The 19505-nt window shown below is 42.5% G+C and overlaps 1 protein-coding gene across 38 annotated transcripts in view; it reads right to left on the bottom strand.

Moving 5' to 3' along the window:
* The window catches only part of LOC147020161 (CUB and sushi domain-containing protein 3-like), a 1491173-nt gene that overhangs the window by 940505 nt on the left and 531163 nt on the right, over nucleotides 1-19505 (bottom strand). For all 38 annotated transcript variants that reach the window (XR_015061662.1, XM_085895237.1, XM_085895221.1 and 35 more), the window contains one exon: nucleotides 17105-17217. Coding sequence is in view for 37 of the 38 variants with exons in the window: in XM_085895206.1 (XP_085751332.1) it covers nucleotides 17105-17217 (113 nt within the window). In the remaining variant the exon portion in view is untranslated. The remainder of the gene's footprint in view (nucleotides 1-17104; nucleotides 17218-19505) is intronic.

A 19505-nucleotide genomic window follows, 5' to 3' on the forward strand; every position in this document is an offset into this window, starting at 1 on the left:
TTGTCAATGACTTGTAGGTTTTGACTGTGTTCTAGAAATGGATTCCCCATCTCTTCCAGCACTGTCACAAGTGCCTTAACCTTCTTCAGGAATACTGCTTGCACTCCAGGTTGCTGATCATGGTGATGGTGTCCAGTGTCGCCAGCTTAATCCAGTGTCACCATCGCCAAATGGTGTCCAGTGTCGCCAGCCAATCAAACTCAGATTCAGACAGCTCACACTTCCTCATCAAATGGTATTCACTAACTACTCTATTAACCATGCCCCAGTGCACCCATGTAGGCATGCATTATCATAAACTACTGATACATCTCAGCTCTTATATGAGCCTTGACAATGTATGTTAAGAAAAAAAAATGTCTGCATTTGGCTACAGACATCAAAAGAGTGTCTATCCCTGCTCCCCTGTGGTCATGGTGTCAGGATAAATGGCTAAGACGTGTTGTGAGAAAGGCCAAATGTCTTACTTCTCAATCTGTTTATCCATCTATATAAATTTTGCAAGTCTCTTTTTCATTTTAGGACATTCATCATTCAATAAGCTCCTTTCTGAGAAATAACACATTATTATTATTATTATTATGATTATCAACATGAACATGTTGAAATGTAGAATATTACAAACAAATTAGTGGAGAAATGGAAAAATAAAACCATAGAAATCGAAGTGGATTTCTCAATGGAGACTTTCCTGTCGAATAGCCAAATGGGACCACTGTGCAGTTACAGACGAGGAAGGTTAATAATTGGACAAAAGGATCAATAACATATGATGTTGAATTTATCCAGAGTATTAGTGAAAGGCTCACTTCTACAAAAAAACTAATTGGATATGTAACATTCAAGCAAGCAAATTTGACAGCCAGCTTAATGCCACTCTCCAAACCACATGGAAAACAGAATTGTACTTCAATGCAATGCCCTCTTCAGAGGACTGCACAATAAGTTAATTTTTTGTGGGATCCTATTCCATTGCCAATCAAACTCGGATTCAGACAGCTCACACTTCCTCATCAATTGGGTCCTGTTGCAGACACCAAGCTGGTCTTAAATTTAGGAGACTTAGTACATTGGCTGGTCAGCTCTTACAGCCTGAAGAGAAGTTGTGATAAACTTAGCAGTGCACTTCTGTTCAATGTACTGTATTAGTAAAGACAGGTCATGGCACGGCAACCTCGGTCTTGAAGGAAGAAGTTGGTTTCACACAAATCTGTGAACTTTGCAAGTCTCATCTTTGGAGTGGGGTCAATAATTAAGCTTGACCTGATTCAGATAAACCCTACTTGCACCATCTGTTCTACTGTCTCTACAAGCTCATCAGAACAGATTCTGGTTCCAGCTCCACATCGTCAGCAACCTTCCTTAGAGCAGCTTGGGTGTCAGAATGTCTGGTAATATGCCAGTGGCAACTGCTGTGGGTTGAATTAATGTTTATTCAACACCGATTTAGCAACAGCAGCATATTCTTTTCCCAGATAAAGATAAGTCTGAAGCATAAAAGAAACAGCAAAAAATATCAAAAGTTGAAATGTAAATGTCTGAAAAGCTTGGGAAGTTTTATCATTTTCAGTGCTTCCAAAGAACTGATTAGCGATGGAATAAATTTACGCAACACGACATAGATCTCAACTCTTCCTACCAGTAAGCTCAGTAGGGGACAGGAGTTCAACAAGTTCAATAATTCTTGCTAAGATAACAGAAATTGAACACGTAAAATGTCAGTGAAGACAAGTAATTGCTCAAATGTAAATAAGATATAGGTTCTCACAGGATTACTTGATTAACTAGAACAGCACTCGGTAGTGCACATGCCTCTTCCAGGCTAAAGAGTTTACGTTTTGTACCTACTGACATGCCACATCTGGATCTGGACCTAAACCAAAATCGAATCAGCTTGTTCTTGTCACCAACCCAAATCATACACCTAGTTTTGTCATAACCCATCCATAACTTTTGAAACATCATGCTATGTATCGTTTTTGGCCCCATCTCTCAATGGTGAAGAATCACTGAAATTTTTTTTTTAATTCTCGTATCCAGATTCAGATTTGGATTCGGATGTTCACCCAAGTCAAATTGATTTGTCCTTCTCACATACCCAAACTGTTCACCAAGTTTTGTCCGAATCCGTCCAAACCTTTGGAGATATCGTGCTATATATAGTTTTGTTCCGATCTCTGAATGGTGAAGAATCACTGAAAAAATTCTCGTACCGGATCTGTATCCGGATCATCAGCAAGATCTAATCATTTTGGCCTTGTCACATACCCAACTTGTCCAGAAATTTGTCCAAATCCATCCACAACTTTTTGAGATGTCCTGATCAAAGGCAGACAGACAGACAGGCGTGAAAACATAACTTCCATCCACCTTTTGTAGCAGAGGTAAAAAGTAAATTGTGTGAAAGTTAGGGATGGCAGGATAGCCTAGCAGAATGCACACAAGCCTCAAAAGCTGTCTAGCCTGGGTTCAAATCTCGACCGAGCTATAAACTGTCATCTCTGTGTTTCACAGGCAGGGTGATTCATAAATGTGTCATCCCTTGGACGTTAAACTGTGTCCTATCTCCGGCATTAGTTGGTGGACGTTAAAGATCCCACGATGTCCTCTGCTAAGAGCAGGCCAGCTATCGCCAGGTCCATGGCCAAAAAATTCCCAAAACTTCTGCCCTAACCAAGCATTCCCTGTCCCAAGGGAACAAAGTGGAAAAGGGTCAACCCCCAGAAGTGTCGCTACACCCCTAAGCTAGGCATGCAGATTAGTAGTATTAGTAGTTAGAGATCCCACAGTGTCCTTCGCTAATCGTTGGCGAGCTATCACAGGCACCCTGAACAATTACCAAATTCCTGCCCAAACTATAAGTGGGAAGGCAATGGCAAACCACCAGGTATAACCCCTGCCAATAAACTGTCTTTGCAATACATTGTGTTACACCAGAATAAGAATGTGAATCTTTATAATGTACACCAGTAACTAAAGCATCTCAGTATCTATCTCTATCTATATCTCTATCTCACAGGACCAACCGGCAGGCCGATCTCTCAACCCCCCCACCCTTTCTCCCCCCCACCCCTCCATGTACTTTCTTTACAATCCCCTTGAGTAAGTTCAGTCATTCAAACTCCTGGATCTATCAGCCATGATCTTTCTTTGGCAAACCACATTTCAAATTTGGCTTCCAAAGCCAGCCACCGACTGGGCATCTCCCGGCATACAAAATCCTTCCTTGGCACACCTGAACTTCTATCCACCAACAAGGCCTTCATCCACAGCTGGATGGAGCACTGCTCTCTTCTCTGGGCTGGCACTCCTGCCTCACATCTTGCTCAGCTTGACACCGTGGAAACCAAGGCCTTCAAGATTATTGGAATCTCCTGTGATGAAGCCGACTGTATGGGCCTATCACTTCGCCATCCCAGACAGGTCAGTGGTATTTCTGTCTTCTACTATCGCCTTTCTGAACTTGCACCCACTGCCCTTTCCATGCTTTGTCCCCCCCAGGTTTATGTTGGGCACATACAGTCTCCCAGCAGCCCTATTCTCATAAAACTACCTAAATCAAGAATCACTGCTTCCCTACACTCTTTCATTCCTCTTTTTTTCTCACCTTTGGAAGAAACTCCCACACTCTCTTCCCTCCAGGTCTTCAAAACAGCTGTTCACCACCATCTCCTATCTTCCCCCATCCAAAACCACGATCTTTTCTACCCCCACTAATCCACCCCAAACCTACCTCCTTCAAATGCCCTGCTTTCCTTCCTGAAAGTCTCTGTAGTGTCCATCTTGTTTACCCTAGGTACCCCGCCCTATCCCTCTCCCTTCCACAGATTTCCTCATGTCTCTGTTCGACACTGTTTTTTCCTTCCCTTTCCCACCCCTCTTGTCTCCTGCTCCCCTTGTAAGTTCTGTGTGTTAGCTCTCATGCGAGCCTCGACAGTGAATACAAATAAATAAATAAAATCACCCATGATGTCCCGAAATTTGTTCACGACATAAAAAATTTGGGGCCATAACATTGGTTCATTGGTACATTAGTACATTTTTTTTCTGCTTCCGTCTCACGTAGAATTCCTCCTTGGTATCATTATTCTACCAGGTGAGCGCCCAGGGGGGTATTGCCCCTATTATTTTAAACTGGAATTGGAAATTGTCCCTTTAAGCATTGGGGATAGAGCGGTACATGGTTGTTGGCAAAGAAAATGCAAGCATTATGGACCTATTGGTCTCCTGCCTCAAAGTTCCTTGTATTTCTATATTGTGTCCTCCATAACATCCAAACAAAACAAATATTATTTCAGTGTCAGATTTGTCTCAGACATTATTTCAGTGCCCGACGATAATGATCATAAAACTCTTGAGAAGTCAGTTTTTAGCTCTGATTTTCTCATGTACAGCAGAAAAATTAATAAACCGCAACCAATGGGATTGCTCACATTGCTTGAATAATAATGTTTAATGAGAGAAGTACACCTTAAAAGGGGACTAATCAAACAAGTATTTCATTTGCTTCTTCTGCATTCATAACATAGTGCAGTTCACAATTTATGTGATGTAAATGACATGAACATGAAACTTGCATTGCCATGATGTTTGGAGATGACTGGAATGTCATGGTGTCTGTAATAAATTATTAAGAGCGATTTTAATTATATTGAATGTGCGATAGTACAGATTATCAATGATATATAGAGCTTCCCTCTCTACCTCTTACACCACTTCAAACATATTTCACCGTATACACTCCAAAAACCTTCCCTCAATTTGAAACGCCATTCCCCTATCGGCAGATACCTTATCAGCCTTCTTGGCAATTAAACCTCACTACAAGCAACCATCTTGTTTTGCTTTACTTCACTTCTCATCCACCATTCTAATTTCGAAAACACATACACATAGTACTCAGATACAAAAAGGAAAAGAAGGCAATGCTAATCGAGGTTTCGGTACCTTGTGATTTTGGTCTAAATAATGCAGAAATCGAGAAAATGACCAAATATCAAGAGCTTGAGAATGAAGTCAAAAGATCCTGGAAATAGAAGAGCGCCAAAATTGTACCAGTGATAATAATTGGAGCAACATGAATGATAAAGAACAGCCTTATGGAGATCCTACAAACCATCCCTGGGAACCTTACCACAAACGGACTACATCCGTGCCTGGGACTCGGTGACGATCCTCATAAGAGCCCTCAGAACAAAACTCTGAGAAAAAGAAAACATCACAGCTTGGCCTATGAATCATTATCCCTTACCAAAACGGAGGTGGGTACTTCAAGCCCTGGGAGGACTCCATTCCACCGTCTTAAACCCACATATGGAGATAACGACCAGTGACACCACACGTTTACTCCCACTCAAAGAACTACCCCAAAGCGGAACTCTCACTCGCAGCACTTTGCTCATACAACACAAAACTCAAACAAGCATCGCTCAGTTTAGCTGCAATTGTGTCAGATTTAACGTTTCTACAATTATGAAACAAATAACGCAACACAAAGGAGAGATAAAAGCAAAGAAATGACAAATTGCCTGATCTTTCAAAATCGAGCAATTTTGCAAACAAAATAGCCACTTAATGGACTTGTATTATCACCAAGCGCACAAAGCAATTTGCGTGACATTGCTCTTACACCCTACTTCTAGCTGTCCACATTGATTTAACAACATACGTAATCCTTCTCTTCCTAACAGTTCCTAAATGGCCTTTAACACCAAATCCCTCCCACTTCCCCCACCTTCTGACCTCTCTCCTTCGTATTTGTGGTCCAGTGAGCTTCTTTTAAACAAGGATAAAACAATCGTCACATCAAATGTGTTGTTGGTAATTTTTACTGGTAAAGCGGATTTGGGAAGCATTGCCATTCGAACATGGAGAATTTTTGTGCCCATCAAAAAGTTGCCCTGACAAAATTAAGAGTGAAAGTGTAGACCTGCACCAAATATGGACGTGAACAGGTCAAGCAAGCAAAATGCAAGACAGCTCAGGTTCCAATACAATCTTTGGAAACAAGACAATGGGGCAGCATTGTGTCTGTTTGAGCCTTAATTGGTGCTTTTAAGCAGGATTTCAAATGTCTTCCCACATTAAAGCCACAAGTAGAAAATCAAATGAATGCTTTCTCGCACTCACTGACACATGGGCCCACCCAAAAAGCACCACGAACAAAAAGTTGTCATTTGACGTGTCAAACGCCCCCAGCATGTGTCGCTTACTGGTACACAGAGAATAAGTTGCAGCACACTGTGGTATACCTCAAACAATATTCAGGAGGAAAAATGTTTCGATGATTCAGCTTTCTGTCTCTTTCCTCCTCATCTCAACAGCTTTCTCTTCGAGTTATTAAAAACGTGTGATAATACAGTGCCTATAGAAAGTCTACACCCCCTTTCAAAATTTTTCACCCTTTGTTGCCTTAGAGCCTGGAATTAAATTGCATTAAATCAGACTTTTTCCACATTGTAACCCACAACTTCCAAGTGAAAAACAAATTCTACAAATTGCTGAAAATTCATTAAAAAATACAAAACTAGAATATCTTGGTTGGATAAGTGTTCACGCCCCCTGAGTTAATACGGTAATTGGTGGAAGTACCTTTGACAGCAATTACAGCTGTGAGTCTGTTGGGATAGGTCTGTACTAACTTTGCACACCTTGATGGGAAATATTTTCCCATTCTTCTGTACAAAACTGTTGAAGCTCAGTCAAGTTGCGTTGGTAGTGTTGATGGACAGCAATCAACAAGTCATGCCATATATTTTCGATTGGATTTATCTCTGAGCTCTGACTGCACCACTTAAGGACATTTATCTTTTTCTTCCTTAGCCACTCCAGTGTCGCTTTCGCTGTGTGCGTCAGGCCATTGTCATGCTGAAGAGTGAACTTCCGTCCTAATTCCAGCTCTCTTGCAGAGAGCAGCCAGTTTTCCTCTAGGTTTTTCTGCATTTTGCTCCATTAATTTTCCCTAGTGCCCCACTTCCTGCTGATGAGCAACATCCCTGTAACATGATGCTGCCATCACCATGCTTCACAGTAAGGATGGTGTTCTTTGAGTGAAGAGCTGTGTTGGGGTGGTGCCAAATGTAACAACTGGCATTTAGGCCAAAAATTTCCCTCTTGGTTTTATCAGACCACAAGACATTTTGCCATGTGGCTTCAGAATCTCAAGAGAAAGGACTCAAGAACCTTGCTGGGAAATCGAGACGGGGGTAGCAGTGAGCAGTTTGTGGATATCAGGCCGACGCTTTATCAAGACTGCGTCCTATCAGGACACCAAGGGAGGAGATCTGGAGAGCGGGAAAAGTGCCAGGGCTGGAGAAAGAAGACTCAAGGCTTTCAAGGCTCAAGGCAAGCCTCGGAAACTAAGGCTTTCAAGATCATTGGAACATCCCGTATTGAAGCTGAGTCTATGGGCCTATCACTTTCCCATCGCAGACAGATAGGAAGTCTCTCTGTCTTCTACCACCTCCTTTCTGGTCTTGCAGCCTCTGCTCTTACCGTGCTTTGTCCCCCTCAGATTCCACATCATCTTCAATCTCATTCTTCCTTCCAATTCTTCAAGACAGGTATTCACCACCATCTCAGATCATGCCGATCCAAAACCATGATCCTTTCTGTCCCCGTATATCCCCACCCCAAGCCCACCTCATAAATATCCAGATTTTCTGACCTGAGAGTTTTCTTCTCTATCCATTTTGTCCACAACATGCATCCACCCCTACCCCTCTTTCCTCCCCACTTCCCATATTTGTCCAAGTCCCCTTCCATTTTATCCTTCAACCCTGCCATTGGTGTTTCTCCCATCTTTGCAATGTTCCATTTGTTTTGTTGCTTCCTGATCCAGCCAGTGTCCTCACTCGTTAACAAGCCTTGACCTTGCATACAAAAAAATAAAATTGGCAAAACTGCAAGAATCTCCAAAGGTTATTCAATCGCAGCGTTGGTTGATCACTTAGTGGCGACTCATCAATAATATTGATTGGAATGATAGTTGGCATTTTGGAGTCGCTGTCTGCTTTGGAGACAACCAATTTGACAATCAAGTTAAGCAATCAATCTTTCAGTTTTTGAATTCCGAGACAAAGTCACTCCCTTCAGGAGCATTGGCAAGTCAAGGTTCCTCAGGTTACTACCAACACGTATGCAAAATTTGGTGGGGATTGGGCCAACCCTGTTTTTACCCCAACTGGAATGTAGTTCCGGGGAGCTTATGGGATGGCGCGTCGTCCGTCTGTCCACAAATACTTACAACTTCTTCGCTGAAACTACACATACAATTTCGATGAAACTTTACCACAACCTTCATCACCCTGAATGTACCAAAGTTTGTTCATGGCATAAAAAAAAAACATAATAATAGGGCCTGAGGGAGGTCTACAGGAGTTTCCCCCCAAAATAGGTATTTGCTTTCTTCTCAGAAACTACTCAACAATTCCGATGAAACTTGACTGCAACCTTCATCACCCATGATGTACCAAAGTTTGTTCACAGCATTAAAAACCAGAGAGTTGGTGTCAAAGCCACCCAATGCTCGCCTGTTTATACATTTATCGTTTTTAGAAGACGAGTCTAATAATATTGTTATAAAGCATTGCAGTGAAGTCTGATCCAAATAATTTTAAAGCATTATAATTATTTGTATATTGTAATCAGTAAAAAATAGTGTGGTAGATAAAAACATTAGAAAGGAAATAACTTGCACCAAAAACTTTAACATTTTCACGCTCATGCTGACGCTCATGCCGGGGGTATCGCTATAGCTCTCTGTTCTTCGAACAGGCGAGCTAAAAAGTCTGGATTGAAGGGGTTATATGGGGGGGGGGGAGGATTCTCCCCAAAATATGTATTTGCTTTCTTTTCTGAAGCCACAAACACAATTTTGATGAAACTTGACCACAACCTTTATCACCAATGATGTGCCAAGGTTTGTTCATGGAAATAAAGAAATTAATTCAGAGGTATATACTTTCTTCTCCATTATATATTTTATGGGTCATCAATGCCTACCAGTGGTTCCCTGGTTATCTTATCCAGCAGCTACCAGTTGAGCACCAAGGGATATTGCCCCTATGTATTACTATAATTTTTACATGTATACACACACACACACACACACACACACACACACACACACACACACACACACACACACACACACACACACACACCTCATTTAATATAGTAGGATATGAAACGTCATGGCTGATAATGTTTATTGCCGGTCATGTGATATAACCTTCAGGATGACAGAATGACATTGAGGCACGCACACTCTCCTCCAAACTGTCTCACCCAGGTTTGAATGTCAACCCAGCGATAAGGTGTCATCCTGGTGTCTCACAGGTGGGGTGATTCATCAATGTGTGTGCCGACCCTCAGTTGGATGTTCAACTTGGTGTCCTGTACCTGCCGTCATTAGTTGTTGGATGTTAAATATCCCACGATGTTCTTCGCGAAGAGTATGCGAGTTATCACCAGCACCCTGAACACATTACAAATTCCTGCCCTAACTTCTGCTGGGAAGGCAATGGCAAACCACACAGTGTAATCCTTGCCAAGAAACTGCTTCTCGAGCACCGACGCTCTGTAACAGAGAATATAACCTCCAAAGATTACGGCAAATGTCTGACTAACAGGAATAGTTATAAATTTGCACTTGACTACGTGATATTGAGTTAGCTTTAGACACTACTGAAGTGTGGATTCGCAGTTCGGAGAGTTACTGGGCACAGACTTAAACATATGTGATGAACGGAACCTAACTGACGATCTGGATGGTCATTGAATCAATCAGTCAATTAAGGGATTCATTCAATTGCTTCAATGTCACAGATTAGATTTAGAAATGGTTGCAACTGTTCCTCAAAGACTAAATGCTGGTTTGCATTTTTGTCGATCTGAAAAGTGTGTGTTAACCTGCAATATAGGCTAAATGAAGTTTTCCCATCCCTGTTTCCCTCAATAACTAAAGAACAAACCTCAAGGCAATAAGAATGTTAACTAATCCCACTTGGCTTGGGCTCCTGTTCCCACAACACAAAGACAAATGGATTGAGACAGTTCATAATTGTCCCCGTAGTGGTAATTATGTGATTGAAATGGGCAGCGAATAAGATCTTCTGTTTTAAATTAAAAACCCGTCAGTACCAATTCGTTTTTTTCGACAAAACTGAGATTCGCGGAAGAGTGAGGCGACAAATGGGAAAAAGGGAATGCACCAACAATGAGATAGCAGGGAAACACATAAGAGAATAACGGGAAAAGAGGAAGGAGGAAACAGCAGTAGATCGAAACGAGGCCACTTGAATATGTCGGCTGGACAAGGGGATGCAAACCAAACACAATCCAACACTCGCAGGTTAAACAAACCACCCTCAGAGCACAAAAAAGTGCACTTTCGGGGGGTTGTCCACCAAAATAGGTATTTGCTTTCTTATCTGAAATTACACACACAATTTCGATGAAACTTGACCACAACCTTCATCACCCGTGATGTACTAATGTTTGATCATGACATTAATAATAATAATAATAATAATAAATTGTCGGGGTCGAGTGGGTGTACGGGGGGGGGGGGGTGGGTCAGGTCAGGTCAGGTGTGGAAGCATGCGCCGGAGCAGTGGAGTCGGGTGAGCCCTCCAAAATATGTGCTATAACGGGTTCATTGGTACTTTTTACAGATTCCATCGCAAGGTGACTTCCTCCGCAGTATCATTATTCTACCAAACGAGCACCCAAGGGTATTGCCCCTATTTTTATTTATTGTGAACCTGACCTTTTAACAAGGATCTAGGTAAAGCTCTCGAGCCTTTTCACAAGTCAATTGGTTCGTTTTTTTGAAAGGCATTGGGCAACGGAAGGCTGTTATGGAACTTTTTCAGCAGAATACTGCAGTATAGAGGTTTATCACATGATGACACAAGATTACGTGCCTTTGTTTATCCGTCATATTGTAGATCAAACTTGACCAGCACACTAAATGTTTTTTCTTGCCCAAATCAATCACTTTTGCTCTTGACAATGCTTGAGACTTGTTCGGTATGACAGCAGGAATCCTTTAGAAATATAGTGTGACAGTCACGATAGGAACACACAAAATTATATAGGCTTATATTACTTCTCAAAACAATATTAAAATCTCTAATAAAAAATGTCAGAGTGCGTGTGTGTGTGTGCGTGTGCATGTGCGTGCGCTCCTACATAACTCCAAAACCATGAAACCCCGTGGCTTGAAACTTTGTATGCATACAAAGGGAACTCTAAGGGAGTGCATGAATGAAAATTGGATGCTTGGGTTAATTTATCCTTTATCAAGGCTTCATCCTTGGTCAGCTCTTTATCAACCAGCTCTCCCTTGCTGGGGTCTTAATTTGCCATTTTTGAGGGCCTGCTCAACAATGCCTCAAATTGGAACAGGCTGCAATGGTTTCTTTATGATAAAGCGCTGAAATATATTTTTCACTTGCCTCACTCATGTCAACATCAAATGCCTGATATTCATACCTACGAACCGCTGGATACATCGCAATGCCTACAAATTCCCGGAGACGCCAATGCTTGTGGCATAATTTCATTTCCGCAAACGCGATAACCTTTAGAATCTCTTAAACCGAGTCCAATTTCAAAATTTCAACTTCCTAATTGACCTCAGCAGCAGTTCTGACTGCTAAAAAAAGTGTTCATTTGTCCAATTCAGGCATTGCTTGACATTCTGGGCATCTCCAAGTGTTTGTGGCTTTATTTAGTTTCCACACATGCGATAACCTCTGGAACCTCTTAATCCAAGCCAAATTTCAACATTTCAAATGCGGAATTGATCTAAGCAGCAGTTCCTACTGCAAAAAAATGCTCATTTGACACTCTGAATGTCAGCTGAAATCTCATTTCAGCTGCAATGCTTATCAACGTCCAGTTGTATTTGCACATTATTTAAATCTCCGGACATGTCCGGGCCGTGGTCGTCTCCGGACATGTCTGGAAAATAGTTGCCTCTGGACCTGTTCAGACCACCAGACAGTGTTCGTTTCCGGTCGGTGGATGTCTCCAGAGGTATTAGGGTGGTGATTATCTCCGGACGTGTCCAGGCGGTGTTTGTCTGCAAGCAGTGGTTGTTTTCATACCTGTCTGGACAGTGTTTTTTTTATTTTTTTTATTTTTTTTGTATACCTTGGTCGAGGCTCGTATGAGAGCTAACACACAACTCACAGCAAGGAGGCATGAGACAAGAGGGGCGGGAGTGGAAGGGACAAAGCAGTGGGGAACAGACACATTAGGTGAACGGTGGAAGGGAGAGGGATGGGGATGGGACGGGGAACATGGCGAAGAGAAGATGGACATTTCAGGGACTTTCAGGAAGGAAAGCAGGAGAAATGAAGGAAGTGGGCTTGGGTGGATTATCGGGGGTAAAAAGATCGAGGATTTGGATGGGGGAAGATAAGAGGTGGTGGTGAACAGCTGTTTTGAAAGCCTGGAGGGAAGAATGGGAAAGAATAGAGTGAGGAAGTTTATTCCAAAGGCGGGAAAAAAGAGGAATGAAAGAGTGAAGATGAGCAGTGATTCGTGATTTTGGTAGTTTTACCAGAAGGGGGTTGTTGGCGGACCTTGAGCGCCCTGTGGAAATGTGGTGGGGACAAATCGCAGAGAGAGCAGGGGGGGCAAGGCTGGAGAGGAGTCGGTAGAAGTCGGTAGTGTGTTTGTCCACAGATGTGTCTGAATGGTGTTTGTCTTCAGACGTGTCTGGACCAGTGTGACCACTCCTTGGCTTTTTTCACAAGATCTTGGCTATTCGTTGTTCACCTTTGCGTCTTGGTTTTCTATAGGTTTTCTTGGCGTATAGGTTTTCTATTATCATTGCTTTTCCGAAACCTTGTGGAATCTTGGCTTTTTTATTGACTCACCTTGGCATTTATGAAAATGAGGAGTGGTCACACTGGTCTGGACGGTGTTTGTCTCTGGGCAGTGTTTGTCTCCAGACGTGTCCGGCTGAGGTTTGTCTTCGGATGGTGGTCGTCTCCAGATGTGTCCAGGCGATGGTCGTTTCCAGACGTCTCTGGGCGGTGGTCGTCTCCAGGCAGTGGTCGTTTTCAGGTGTATCCTGATGTGTCCAGGTGGTGTTTACTCCATGTGGAGCTTGGCTCCGGATGTGTCCAAGTGATGTTTGTCTCTGGACATATCCGGGTGGTGTTGTTCCTTGGATGTATCCGGGTAGTGTTCGTCTCCGGAAGTGTTTGGATGAGTCTCGGCAGTGTTTGACTCCGGAAGTGTGGAGATGTGTCTGGGACATATTTGTCCCTGGACGTGACCAGATGGTGGTTGTCTCCGGACGTGTCAGGACATGTCCGGGCGGTGTTTATAGTATGACCAGTAGAAAATGTATTTCAGACATTACTTTGTGTCAGATAAAAGCTGGACAATATGGCCAGTCAGCATTGGTTGTGCTATTTGTGCACAAGCTTTAGTAAATGCCTATAAATGAACGATTAAAATTGACTGTTGCATATTATAAATTTGTTGTAGCATGAATCGGTGAATTATAAACTGCTTGATGTAATGAGCTAATTTTAACTGTGGATGGCAGTATTGTACTGTAAACTGTCTGGTGAGATTCGTGAAGATGCTGGAATGTTCCAAGACGAAACTTCCAGTGTAGACGAGAAACAACTTAACGTGGGAATCGGAGTTAGACAGTGTATGTAATGGTGAACTTCCTCATTTGACTTTGTATGTTCATTTGAAATAAATTTTTCAAAAACATTACGCTGTTGAAATGGTAACTGTAACGTCACTCAGAAGTCACAGACCCCAACTGACAAAGATCCATTTGATTGGTAGCCGACGACCTGTACCATCGTTCATACTCATGAAGTGAAAACCTTGGATTGCAGTCGTTAGAGAACGAGCTGGGTTTTGACACCACGAACAACATACGTACACTACTGGTCTCAAATTTTAGAACACCCTAATTTTTCTAGTTTTTACTGAAATTTAAGCAGTTCAAGTCCAGTGAATAACCTGAAATGGTAGCTTTGCAGTAAACTTCGAGAGGTTAAAAAAAGTTTAGGTCAGCAAAAACTGAAACAAAATATAAATTTCAGAGTTGTTAAAAAAGGCCCTTTTCAAAGTAATGGGTTAGCAACTGCAGCTGTTCTGCAACAATGGAAGTAAATTCAACCTTGAACGTTGATGCAAAAAATTCCTGCAGGTGTCCCAACTTTTGTTGATTAGTTACAAACCCTCTGTCTGTGTAAAAGCAGTGTTGGAACAGACTGTGCTACATCCTCTGAAGCATTATTTGGACAATATTGCACTGCAGGAAGTAGTTAAAAGGTAAGTAGTAAGGTAAGTAGTATATTGCTATCATAATGGCGAGAAAAAGACGATTAACAAACGAAGACAGACAGACCATTATAACCCTTAAAAGTGTAGATCTTTCCTTTAGAGAAATTGCAAAGTAAGCCAAGGTGTCAGTAAGTACAGTTTCCTATACCATCAAAAGGCACTTGGAAACTGGAGGAAACTCTGACAGGAAGAGGTCTGGCAGACCCAAAGGCACAACCCAATCAGAAGACAAGTTTCTGAGAGTCAACAGCTTGCGTGATAGGCAGCTCACAGGACAGCAGCTTCCAGCACAGCTTAACACTGGTCGAAGTAAGGAAGTCTCAGTTTCAACTGTGAAGAGTAGACTTCGAGCTGCAGGTTTGACAGGTTGACTGGCAGTAAAAAAAGCATTGCTAAGATGGCAAAATAAGAAAAAGAGGCTTCCCTGGGCCATGAAGCACCGCCAGTGGACTACTGAAAACTGGAAGAAGGTCTTATGGACCGATGAATCAAAATTTGAAATCTTCGGTTCATCACGCTGGGTTTTTGTACACCATCGAGTAGGCGAAAGGATGGTTCCTCAGTGTGTGACACCAACTGTCGAACATGGAGGAGGAAGCGTGATGATCTGGGGCTCTTTTGCTGGATTCAGAGTCGGCGACTTGCACAGAGTGACTGGCATCCTGAACCAAAAGGGCTACTACAACATTTTGCAGCGCCATGCAATACCCTCTGGTCTACGCCGAGTTGGTTGCTCGATAACGTTGGGGTTCATCCTACAGCAAGATAACGACCCAAAACATACCTCCAGACAATGTCAGAACTACCTTAGAAGAAAAGAACAAGATGGTAGGCTTCAAATCATGGAATAGCCAGCACAGTCTCCATACCTGAACCCCATTGAGCTGGTTTGGGATGAACTGGACAGAAGGGTGAAAGCAAAGCAACCTGCAAGTGCAGCACATTTGTGGGAACTTCTGCAACAGTGTTGGGAAGAACTTTCTGAACAATATTTGATTTCCATTGTCAAAAGAATGCCACGAGTATGTTCTGCTGTTATATCTGCAAAAGGGGGCTAATTTGATGAGTCAAAAATTTAGATTAAATTTTGTTCAACAAATCGATTCCATGATTTATTTTTTATCTGCAATTGTTTATTGGTTCTATGCTTTAATTTCAGAGTACATTGAAACATTAAACTGCTTAAATTTCAGTAAAAACTGGAAAAATGGGGGTGTTCTAAAACTCTTGACCGAAGGTTTATACTAAAAGGAAGGAAACCCCTAGGTGTATACCCAACAGTTTCAATCTTCACTGATATTTTCTGCAGAAGCATTTTGATGAGACAGTATTAATCGTAATCAACATTCCTTCTCTCCTCTCTGCCCTTTCCTCTTTCTCTCCCAAACCCTCCTGTTGTCTGTCTCCCCCTCCCATCCCCCACTTCCTTTCCCACCCCTTCTCTCCTAGTATTGTCACCAATGAAGCGACAGGTGGTATTTGTGAGTATATATTAGTACACGCAAAGAGCACACAAACAACAACTACAGCCATGATGACAGCAGCAACAACAACCAAGTGTTATAAAAGATGCATTCTTTTTGTGTGTTTCACTTCATTTTACATCCTCATTGAGATTCACAGATAGATACACAACATGTTTGTGAAGTGCAACATGCTGTCCTTTGATTAAGCCCATCAGGGAAACAATGCGAAGGCACAGCTCGTTATTATAAATCATACAACATTCCAGTACACACTCTCCATTCATTTGTGAGGGGAGACTTTACAACCAATGCTAATCTGCAGCCTTATGCGGTTCGGTTGTGCTCAAACGGTGTTGTGAAACAGCTGTGACCCAATTGAGTAAGCAGGTGATCAAAGTCCCCCTATTCACAGCAAGACAGAGCACTACCACAACAGTAAATCAACCCCATAGAGTTTTTTTAATGAGAACCCAGTGTGTTTACAAGGATACGTTGTTGATTGATATTGGTTGGTACTTCCTTTGGACATCACCAGCACCCTCTCGTTCTCTGGCACGTTCCAAGTCAACATCCCATGAACCCAGCTGGCTACAGAATATTTATAACCATCCAGGCTTATCTAAGCTTCAGCAACCTCCTTTGTGTTGTAGGAGGAAGTGTTTACTCCACTATTGTATATATCATGGTGCTGCAGGTCAGGAAGCTGCCCCTTATTATAGCATGCTTCTCAATGGGGTGTCAGCAAGTTGCCCGCAAGCTTTCGGGATCTGTGACCTCAGCGACTTCTAATTTCTGGATATACGAGTGCCTGCTCTGCTTATCTAAATGACTAACAACATTCCATAAGCGAGAGCCACTTGCAGATGCAGATATTTCTCCAAACATTTTGAGTGATCCCGATCCAGATGTGGATGGTTAATAAATCTAAGTGACCTACAAAATGGCAGACCAACAGGTGGTGACGGCACCTGCACTTCAGTGAGAAAGCCCAATAATGTAGATGCATTATTACATTTACAGTATTGTCTTTTACAAGAAGAAGAAGTTCCTTCACCACCATATTGAACAATAGCCATTGAACAATGTCATTTAGCACAGAAGTTATGACAATTGTTTTTACTTGCGGCAAAAGAGAAAGGAAATGAGAGGTCTCCCTCCACTTTACACTTTGGGGTTTTTTTAATTAACATATGGCTCATTCCCAGATAAAATATATTTTGAATAGCATCAGTTGTATTTGTGCAGGTAGTCTTGTACATATAATAATTAATAGTGGGCTCCTGTGAATCTGGCATAAAACCAACCTGTGTACTCCAGATGAAATCCCTGCGCACTGACGGCAAAGTCGCTCGTCAACTGCAAGCTCAGCATCGGTCCTGTGCTCGTTATAGATGCAGGGAGCTGGAAACCTGTGAGCCTGCACACACGTGCACACACACACACACACACACACGATGAAATAAGTCCTTTCAACGTTTGAAATGCCATCTTCTTACCTGCAATTATAATTTGAATAAGACAAAAAAAATTTAAATCACTCATAGAGCGACAACTTGGCAAAACGGAACAGCACTCGGTGGAGAACATCCCTCCACCAGGCTGAATAGTTTACATTTTGTATCCAACTGGTCGGCCAGATCCGAATCTGGACCTGAACCAAAATCGAATCGGCTTGTTCTTGTTACCCAGTCAACTCATCCACCAAGTTTCATCTGAATCCGTCCCCAACTTTTTGAGACATTATGCTATATATGGTTTTTAGCAGCATCTTTTGTGAAAAATTAAATAATTCTCGTATCCAGATCTGGAGTCAGATCTTCACCAAAATTGAATCAATTCTTCCTCGTGGCACTCCGAACCTGTCCATCAAGTTTCGTACGAATCCATCAATAACCTTTTGAGACATCGTGCTATATATAATTTTTGGTCCGATCTCTCAATGGTGAATCACTTTAAAAATTCTCAGATTCGGATCTGGATTCAGATTAATGTAGCATCGCTGTCCTTGGCAGGTCACCTACACACACACAAAACAATTAAAGAACTATTGCTTGAAAACAATGGCCAAAAATCGTGTGACAAACAAAGAAACACTACAGACCAACATACTTGGCGCAATGTTTTTTTGCCAAGTGATAATTGTGTCGGGTTGTTTAGCATAGCACACGTAATGCTATGTTTCTGTGAAGCAAACTTTAGAACCTAAAAATTAACCTTGAAGTTCATGTGTTCATGCGAAAACAAGAAAACCAGAAGGGCTGTATCGAAAGCAACCCCATGTACAGAATTTCTTGTTTTCTTTTTGTAGTGAAGAAACCATCAAACAAAACAACATAACATATTACTAGTTTATAACCTTGTGTTTGAAAACCAATTAAAAGGTTGTAATATAAATCTTGCTGTCACGCCACCCAATGTTCAATCTTATTCTTCATTCGTATTGAGGAAAAGCTGAGGGGGGGGGGGGAGGTAGCATCACTGGTTGAGGGCATGGTTATGCTGCTAATGCAAAGCCCTCTGTCAGTTGTGGAAGGAGTTCGGAATATTTGGCCATGGTGTCGGCAATAGTTTGCCTACTCTTTATGAAGGACACCATGGGATCTTTAACGACCAGCAACTATTCCTGGTGGACATGACGTCCGTTTAACGTACATCTGCGGGACAGCACGCATTGACGAATCGTCCTGCCTGTGAAACACCATGATGGCAGTTTATAGCTGGGTTGGGATTCGAACCCAGGCTGGACAGTTTCGAGGGTAGTGTGCATACCTCTGCACCTTGCTGCCAGTCCAAAGAGTGAACCAATGAAGGGGAACATGAAAAGTAATGCGAAATCTACATTTCGAAATCTAACACATAAAACAAGAAGCGAATACTTCGATACCGTGCGGCTGGGGGCAGTAAAAGGTTAAGAATAATGAAACAATTTTAGCAGTTATAAAATCTAAATGTAGACACGGTGAATTAGCATGCATGATGGGAACAGTTGTGGCGTTGGACAAATTTCTATTTATAGCCCTCAGATCAAAGGGACGTACGTGGCCATAAGTGTGACAGAAGACACAGGACAGAATTGCCAATTGTATAACAGTGCGATGTCGCCGCGCTGTGATAACCACTTCTGTCACCAAAAAAGGGGAAGAAATCACCTCCACAAGACGTTTTAAAAACACTTCTGGTGAAAAACAATGAAGAACGAGAGTTACAATGATGCACGTCAACAACGAAGGGAACAGGAAGATTATCACTTCCTGCTCAGAAAATAAACTTCCGGCGTCACACAGAAAACGATTCAGCACAAAAAACGTCGCTCTTCCGCATTAACCCCGCCCACAATTCACCCGGCAATCTCCGCCCACAATACACCCGGCAATCTCCGCCCACAATCCACCCGGCAATCTCCGCCCACAATCCACCCGGCAATCTCCGCCCACAATACACCCGGCAATCTCCGCCCACAATACACCCGGCCATCTCCGCCCACAATACACCCGGCAATCTCCGCCCACAATTCACCCGGCAATCTCCGCCCACAATACACCCGGCAATCTCCGCCCACAATACACCCGGCAATCTCCGCCCACAATACACCCGGCCATCTCTGCCCACAATACACCCGGCCATCTCCGCCCACAATACACCCGGCCATCTCCGCCCACAATACACCCGGCAATCTCCGCCCACAATACACCGGGAAATCTCTGC

Source organism: Eptatretus burgeri, chromosome 9 (genome assembly GCF_056783735.1).
Source record: "Eptatretus burgeri isolate ZD-2024b chromosome 9, Ebu_testis_v1, whole genome shotgun sequence".
Lineage (NCBI taxonomy): Eukaryota > Metazoa > Chordata > Myxini > Myxiniformes > Myxinidae > Eptatretus > Eptatretus burgeri.